The sequence below is a fragment of the Neopsephotus bourkii genome, unplaced genomic scaffold, assembly GCF_033783945.1.
Source record: "Neopsephotus bourkii isolate Nb327-2 ecotype Australia unplaced genomic scaffold, CSIRO-AGI_Nbou_v1 NB_272, whole genome shotgun sequence".
In the NCBI taxonomy this organism is placed as follows: Eukaryota; Metazoa; Chordata; class Aves; order Psittaciformes; family Psittacidae; genus Neopsephotus; species Neopsephotus bourkii.
Window position 1 is genome coordinate 1,941,019 of NW_026900781.1, and position 8,982 is coordinate 1,950,000.

Consider the following 8,982-nt stretch of genomic DNA (forward strand, 5'->3'; position numbering starts at 1 on the left):
ATATATTTAGTGCATGAATTAGTTGCTGAAGAAGTTACTTAACATAGTTTTGTAAATCAGATAATTCTTACCTGTAAAAAATATTAAATATAGTTTGCCACTCTAGGAAACATGCTACTTTCTGTTCAATATCCAAATGATAGCAAGCATTACCTTTGGGATTATTTAATTATTTATTTTAACACAGTTACACAGTGAGTGACTCATTGTGGCATAATAATTTGTTTGAACATAATCTAAAGACTTCTATAACTTAATGTTAACACATTTGAAACTTAGAAACTTTCCTTCATAAATATAATTGTAGTGACAACATGCCTTTTTTGTCACGATTTCCAGTTTTTGCTTCTGGGCCAACGCCATTTAATACTGTTTTAATTGCATCTGAAATGGGTAACGCTTGGGCAAAATACGCAACAAAGTTCGAAATTAAATTTAAGCAGCTAAAGAAATTTAAAACATACATGTTTATAGATACATGTATATTATATATTGGTGTATAATAATGTATACACATGTATTTATTTTAATGTCTAGCTTTAATAGCAAAATACAGTAGAATTCCAGTGATAGCAAGATTTGATTCTAGATTATCCATAGAAAATCGGTGCACTTTTTCTGAAAATCAGTACAAGCTCAAAACAAAATGTGATACCAAATAATCTCTGTCATAGTCTAAAACAAATAATCAATTTGAACACCTAAATAATTGAATTAAACCTTATAGTAATCAAATGGATACTTGATAATGAAATGCCTCCACTGGAAAAAATGTTACTGAGTAAAACTTTGTTATCAGTTCCAAGTCAGTGAGTGTACAACATTTAGGATAAGGCCTATCAGTCCTGACTGGAGCCTATAGGTGCTACTGCAGTACAAATAATAAATAACAGTACATGTACTGTAAACTCTCTAAAATCAACGAGAATACCGAGCATTTTCCATCTCTGAAACACTGTACAAGCATAAAACTATTCCTCACAACATCCCTGTGAGGTAGGTACAAAAGTACTACCCCATCTTTGCTGATGGGGCAACTCATCCCAACACTACAAGGTGCTAGCTGACTCTGCAATGGGGAGATCAATTCCTGATTCCCAGAGGCCCCAGAAGTATGTAATTCTCAAGCAGAATCAGAGACTAATTAGTGACTTGCCCACATCCCTAAAATGCATCAGTGGCACTGCTGAAAGCTGTTGGCTTTCACATTTGTCACTCTGTCACCTGATTGAAACATTCTCCCTTCTGAAAAAATAAAATACTATGCACTGGTGATGTAACACACACAAACATCTATTTTTGTTCTCATAAATCTGCTGATATGTTTAGTATCTACAAAAGTAGATTCCCTGTGAGTGCCTGTCTTGTGTAGGACAGCCGTAGCAAGATTCTCACATTTTTCTACTTTCATGCATAAAAGTTACAAGTTTTTACTCATTTATGTGAAAAAGTACCGATTATTCATATGATTATATCAAATTCTGTATTAAGGGGCAGAGTAATCTGGGTTTTTTTCAGTTCAACTTTCAGGACCTCCTTTAAAACTAGGATAATCCTGTGGTATGTACTAAAATATATATGTATTCTCATTTCCCTCTTTTTTAAAAATAAAAGTCCAGAATGGTTTTGCCTAGACATACTTTTAATATACTATATAAGTAGTCATTGTTTTGATGACATGTAAAGTAAAGCAAGACATCTGAACGTGGAAGCAGTCCCTCTTGCACCAGTATAAACCTGGAGTATCTCCACAGAAGCCCATGGAGTTTCAGTGGTATAAAAGCAGGCAAATGAAGTTAGCATAAGGACTTCCATCCTCCTGACCGTCTGTATTTGCCCTATACCAGCAACACTAACAAACATCATGCCTTCATCTGGAGGAAAGAGCGAGAATGGCATGTTTGTTAGCCAATCCTGTGAACTATGCACATACCTGACATCACTGAAGACTTCATCATTCATTATGCTAGTATTACACAGAGATGTAAAATACAGGTAGCTCTTTTGACTTCTGCAGAATTAGAGAAAAAGGAAAAAAATAAAACAGTATATTTCCAAATGACAGAGTACATGCAGAGAAGTAAATTAAAGGCAACACAAACACAGCACAAACGCAGCTTTAGAAAAGCAAAGTATTTGCCAAGATAGAAAGGACAAAATAGGTAGAGTAACAAATACTAAATTGAGGGCTTATATATGTAAAAGGAAAACAAAACCAAAAAAACAAAATGGCAAAAAAGTAGGTTATGTCAATCCTTTGACATAAATGCTTTCTAGTAACTCATGGGAAAAAAATATAAGTAAAGAGTATGAAAGCCTTGCTGGAATTCTCGTATCATAAAATAACCCTCCCCTCAAAAAACTGTAACCAGCAATTTTTCTGACTATATAGAATTCCTACATGGCTCTGTAATTCAGCAGACTTTGACCATTTGTAGCACATTTTATTATTCAATGATTCCCTATAATAAAAAAAATAACCAATGCATATTTTAAAATAGATACTATTCTAATTCAGTTTTTTTTTTTTTTTTGCAAGGAGGGGAGGGCAGGTAATTTTCCTCTTTTGTTTTGAACAGAACCAGAACTATCAGGATTTCTTTGCTTTCCTCCTCTTTTCCATATCTTGTTTTCTCACAACAAGGTTCAGGGATGATATGCGTGCAGGAACGCAAGCACAAACCTATCATTGAAGCACTGGAGAAAACTCGTACCTTCTTTGGGTAGGTCTTATAAAACAGAATATCTTCATAACAAGGCCACTGAAAGATGATTAATACAGATTTTTCTCTTTTATTTATCTTTTGTCCGTTTTAAATGCAGCAGGCATTCATCACCGGATTATAACAACTTGAAGGTTACTCAACATACAGCTTTTTTGCAGGAGATACTTTATCACATGCCTAACCTTATATGAAATACTTTCATTTAAAGCAATGTGAAAAAATAATCTGGTTAAAGTTAGACATTCTTTGATAAATCAGGATGCTGGAAAAAAAGAAGAAACAAAGCCATGGGTTTAAACGTACAGGATATGTCATTTGGAATGAATGGATGCGAGTTGTCAATTTTTTATTTTTTCAAAAATTTTAGAATTTGAGCTGCTCCTGATAAATTTGTTCCCAAATTTTATCATGCGGTGTATCAGTGCTCAGAAAGCAGTCAATTTGAAACAGTAGTCCCTCCAAAGACTGTTCCCCCCCCTCCAAAATACAGTGGATTTTTGTTCTACTGTCTTGTGAGAAATGTTTTTAGGTTTTATTTTCATAGGAAAAGAAACTTCAGTAATTCAGTCCCTTTGCATTGTTAATATATTAGAATAGCATTTGAATATAAGGTGTCGACCTTATTCCGATTTTCAGATGCGACGATTAGAAGTCATTGACACCAATCTACCACAGGTGACCTTAGTCGTGTATCTTGCCCTGTTATTAGAATAATCAAGGAACGCAATTCAGAAATTATATTACATCCTGCATTTTATTCAATTCCATATGACAAAAATAGTAACCTAGACTAAGACATCCATTTCAATCAGTAGATGTGTCAAGCCAACAAGATTTAATAATAAAAAATATTGGATCTAGGTAACAATTCCCAGCTGTTTCAGGGAGGCTCCTAGCCCTACATGGTATCACAGTATAAAAATAGTGTCTCTCTTCACCATGCAGAGAGGAATGACCTAACCCTGAATACAAAATGGGGTCAGTCTTACTGTACCATCATCAACCATCTTATTTACAACACTTTACATATTTTTCTTTTTTTCCTTTTTAATTTTTTTCTTATCTTTTTTTTTTCCCTTTTTTTAAGTTATACACATCCTTTAGGGAATAGAGATAACACTACATGGTACCAAATACTAACAAAAAAAAAAAAGTCACACCAAAAAAGACACAGATAAATAAAAACATTCAACTGCTGAAATACAGCAACATTAAGCCACCTCAGTTTTCTTTTTTTTTTTCCAATGCTTGTAAACACCCCTAACCACTCACACACTGTGGCAAAAAAAAGATGTTACACTACAGAGGTGTTACAAATACATAATTTTGCTTATATATAGATAGAGGTATCTATATATCCCTATCTCATCACTGTAGAAAATGGAGCTGTTCATTGTTCATTTCCAATAGAAACAAACAGCTAATAAGTCTTTGAACCTCTTTTCACTCCATTACATGATGGCAGAAATAGTCCATCCTCTTACAGTAATGGTTTTTGTTGTATAAGATTGTCCTATTTTTCAGTCTCAACTGAGAAGACCTCACAATTTGATTCGTTCTTCAGGGGCATAAAACTCCTTGCGCTGTTACCCAGCTACCCATAACGTCCCTTAAGCAGTTCTACTGGACGGAAGTTCATAGTGTCAACTCCACCATGCTTGTAATGCACAAAAATGAGGTAGTACACAAAACATTTACTGTTCAAGTTTTGATTAAGCCCCAGTCTCCTCAGCATCCCCAGCCTAGCTTATGAGTGGAACCTTTCCCTTTATTTACTTGGTGTAATTTAAACAATGCAATTAACATAAAATTGTATTCGGTTAATCAGAGTACATTGTGCTTTGGAGCAATCTGAGAAGATAATCAGCAAGAGTTGGAAATAAATACAGAGTATTTGTATGTTACTACTGCTCATGCTGCCCAAAAGTTATTATTTTGTTCCCATGTTATTAGGCAGTCAACATGTTTCTCGTGGGTATGTGTGAAAGAGACAGAACAGATTACAGTAAAATTAAGCCTACACAATGTTCTTCCTCTATCCTAGACTTGTATTAATATCACACTCCTAAGATAAATGTATCAAAATTCTGTGGGGTGTGGTCACGCTTTTAAGTGGGCTTTGTAGGAAAGTTAAACGAATCATTTCTATTTAAGAAATGGCAGGCCCCATATTTCCTAAGGATCTGACAGTTCTCTGCAACTCTTCTGCTTAGTTAATAGAGATCTCTCATTGTTCAACCTTAAAACAAAACAAGAAACTGCAAAAGGGTTCTCCTCCTTATTCCTTAAGCCAAAGTACTATTTATAAAATAGTTTACATCTTTGTTCAGTTTCAAATTATAGACAAACCTCCCTAATACAAAATACTAAAAGTGCAATAGTATAAATTAAGAGTTTGCAACCACATTATACAAACATTACCTTTTTTATTGTACAGCTTTGATAACATGGAGTATTTACTCACAACTGTTTATAATGTTGTGAATAATTTACGGTGCTCAGGTTTGTCTGTAACTTGCTTTCCAATCATTGAGCTAAAGTCCACACTACATTTTTTTTTTTCATTTAATAGAACAACTGTCCACATAGCAGCTACAAATATTTAAATAAAAAAAGGTTTGTTACTGACAGGTACTTGCACATGAAAAGCATGCTATCTTTCCCAATAAAACTTCACAATTTTGCCTGCATTAAAATAAACCACTTATTTATAGTAAAACCAAAAAACCCAAAACCAACCAACCAACCAAACATACAAAAAAAAAAAAAAAAAAGAAAAGAAAAGAAAAAAAAGGAAAAAATCACATAGCCAGATGTATTTTGCAGTACAAAAGCTTCATTTAAGTTTGGGGCTAGTATATTGTCTGTTACCCGCATAATCTTAACATTATAAATACTACAGACAAGGATACTGTAATAATACACAGCATTGGGGTACTAAATCACTTATTCAAGATTAAGATTCCTAAAACCATAGTCCAAGTTGCTAACTAATTTGAACAAAACCAGCAAATAAGTGAGACAGAATGCTGTAATGAAGCCCCCCTTTCTCAGGTGATAGTAAGTTTTGTAAGAAGCAAAGTAGACGTAGACTAGCCTCTTTCTGTGTCTAATGAAGTTATCTCATGATTTGTTTGTGGGTTTTTTTGTGTTCTGTTAAATTAAAAGATTTCAAAGTTCTCTGTAACAGTCAAACTCACTGTTGAAAGAAGTACCATGCAAATCTTGCAAGACAACTTTTCAGCAGCCACAAAGTTACGTATTTCTGCTATGGGTAAAACTTTAAAGGGAACCTATGCATTTAGGTCAGGAAACTAATGCTTAGCTTCAAAAGCTGTACATGGAACAGGACAAGTGTTGTGTCGAGTAGCAGTCCAACAGTTATTCAGAATGAATGCTTTTAATTTATGCCAATCTCTTTATTATCCTCAATAAATCTGGTGAATGGACGACTGGCTCCCGTTTCAGAACTTGCTTTGTCCAGACTGACAATAGGAGGGCTGCTGCCCGTGCGAGCTTTGTCCATGCCACCGGTAAGGTTACTTAGAGGCGGAATGGCGCCTCCGCCTAGACTTACTGGGAGCTGAGGAATGCCTCCGTTCTGTATGACAGAAATCTCATTGTTCTTCATAGCAAGTCCGTTAGTGATAGCTGCAGCATATTGGTTCCAAAAACTGGGGTCAACGTTCATGGCCCGAGCTGCCAAATCCTTCTGGAACATCTCAGAGAACTTGAGCGCGTCGCCACCGAGCAGAGCCATGGGGTTTTCCACGGAGAGGCGGCGGCCACGGCGTGCAGGCGCGTTATTCCACATGTGAGTTCCCATGTGAACCTGCGGAGCAAAAGGGGACAAGAAGCACCCCCAAGATAGCACATTCTGGTGAGGTGGCTGGCCTGAAATGCTGTTACTTACAGTATCACTTGCTTTAAAAAAGTCTTTTAATTCACACTGAAAACAAGTCAATTCTAGTTAAGACACAGTTCTAAGGCCCAGTCAACCTGCACAAAGAAAACCCAGCTCTGAAGTAATTTTCCAGTGTGCATTTTGTTTCTCCTCAGTGAAAATCAACGCAGCCCTGCAAGAGGATATCTAATATCCCCTTAGATAAGACAATTTCATATGCAAGCTCAAAGTCCTCATATGCTGAAGAATACCAAGGGCATTACTTGCAGTAGGAGAAGGGTAGGTTTTTCCTGCCCTTCTTTTTTCATCTTGTCTACTTCCACAATATTTTCTCTTGTCAGAGGCATCAGTTATTTTCGCTAAATTTGATACTCTAGAAAGGGACATTTAAAAATGTATTCCCCAGTCTGTGTCCTCATGGTTAACCACACTGTGGGAATAAGAGGTGTGAGTCCTGTAGTAACCCACTGCAAATCAGTGGGAAACAGCTTTCTAGTCTGCAGAGCGGAACAGAAAATGAAAATCTGAGAAGCACCCAAGGAGCAGAGGAAACTTTAAGTTTCTGGGTTATAGCCAGGTTATTTTGTACTGATGGTCCACAAGAACTGCCAGAACACATCCATCAGCTGACTGCATGTGCCCTTATGTCTTGTCAGGAGAACTACTACATGCAAGCGTGTACACCCAGAACCAGTTTTAAAGTCCACATCATTCCACAGCCACTTTCCCGGAAGCAGTGGAAGCATAATAAACACCACTATACAGCAAGCATTTCCTTGAAACTCGCTTCTCTTCTCTCTTTGGGACAAGCACTTAGCACTAAAACCTGCTGAGTTCAAGAATGGTGCCTTCACCCCCCCGCCCCTAGCCTTCACAGTTTTATTTGGCCTCTTACCTTAAGATTCCCCTTTGTGGTAAAAGCTCTACCACAGATTGTGCAACCAAACGGTTTTTCACCGGTATGGGTGCGCTCGTGTATCTGCAGTGCACTTGCTGAGGAGAAGGTCTTCCCGCACGACTGACAGTTGTGCTGCTTGGGAGTCCGGCGAGGGGGGGGCGCCAGCATAGGGGTGATCCCTGGACTCATCACTGTCTGTGGTGCAGCAGGAACCTGGATTCCAGCTGGAAGCGAGGGAACCTCACCCAAAGAGATCGGCTTGCTGTGACCATTCACTTCCATTTTGATCATGGTAGGTGCTGTACTGGTGACCAGGCTAGGAGTACTTTGGCTGGGACCTAGAGTAAAGTTGGGTTCAAATAACTGAGAAGGCAGCTCTTTTAATTTGTGCGTCAGTAAGTGCTGTTTTAAATTACCCATAGTGGAACACCCACGACTGCAGACTGTACAAACAAATGGACGTTCTTTAGTATGGCTGCGGTAGTGAATTTCCAATGCACTCTTACAAGCAAAAGGCTTGCCACAGATATTACAAACTGTACTTTTAAACTTACCACGTTCTCTGTTCAGGAACAGCAGGCTAAAAGGAGCCTCCTCTTTGATGACCGGTCTTCCAGGGTTGGTGGATGTCAGATCTAATGCTCCTCCGTTTTCAGTTGCGGGTGGTGGACTGTCTGGTTTTTCTGTCTTTAATTGTATTTCTTGTGGCTCTTCCTGGTTACTGAGACCTGGGGACTTTGATCTGAAACTTTCACTATTGCTATTTACAGGAGACAAAGCTTGCATGGAGGAAGAAGACTCTGACATTGCAGGGCTGCCTGCACTCTGGCTTTCAAGATCACCAACAGCTGATGAGGAGTCATTGCTCAAATGGTCACTTTCTCCTGATCCATTTTCTATGGATTTTAAACTGGTCAGCTGCTGACAGTTCATAACAGAATCAATCATTTTCATTTGATTCTCCAAAGCAGCAATACTGGAGATCACAGAAGGTGGCGAAGAAGGACATGACCCAGAGTATGAGATAAGGGGTTTGGATGAGTCACTTGCAGTGTCCTTTAGCTCTGGGTCCTCTTCCATAGAATTTTCATCAATGTCATCATCAAAGTTGCTCAGTGTGTCAACATTCTTCTCATCATAGGAAAGCTCTGAGTCCATGGCATCCTGGAAGCCCTCTGGTAACGGCGTGTTTGGAATTTGCCCACCCATATGCATACGAATGTGCTGCTGAAGAACAACTGCATTTGTAAATTTCTTCTGACAAATGGGACACGAGTGCTGTACTCTAAGTGGTGGCTTCGCTCGATGAACTCCAAAATGCGTTTTTAGATTGCCTTTTGTAGTAAAGGCACGTCCACAAATTTTGCATTTAAATGGTCTTTCTCCTGTATGTGTTCTGTAATGCATCTTGAGAGCACTCTGACAACTAAGCACACGGTGACAAATGACGCATT

At 37.9% G+C, this 8,982-nt stretch overlaps 1 protein-coding gene across 3 annotated transcripts in view; it reads right to left on the reverse strand.

Annotated features, from left to right (window-relative positions):
* Positions 1 to 520: 520 nt before the first annotated feature.
* Positions 521 to 8,982, reverse strand: part of SALL3 (spalt like transcription factor 3) — a 25,182-nt gene continuing 16,720 nt past the window's right edge. For 2 of the 3 annotated variants that reach the window (XM_061346375.1, XM_061346374.1), the window contains exons 2-4: positions 8,083 to 8,982; positions 7,526 to 7,866; positions 521 to 6,558 (exon numbers count right to left, since the gene is read on the reverse strand). The exon at positions 8,083 to 8,982 is cut by the window's right edge. In XM_061346375.1, coding sequence (XP_061202359.1) covers positions 6,127 to 6,558; positions 7,526 to 7,866; positions 8,083 to 8,982 — 1,673 coding nt within the window. In that variant the 3' untranslated portion in view covers positions 521 to 6,126. Of the gene's footprint in view, positions 6,559 to 7,525 lie in introns of all 3 variants that reach the window. The other variant, XM_061346373.1, reaches the window with a different exon arrangement.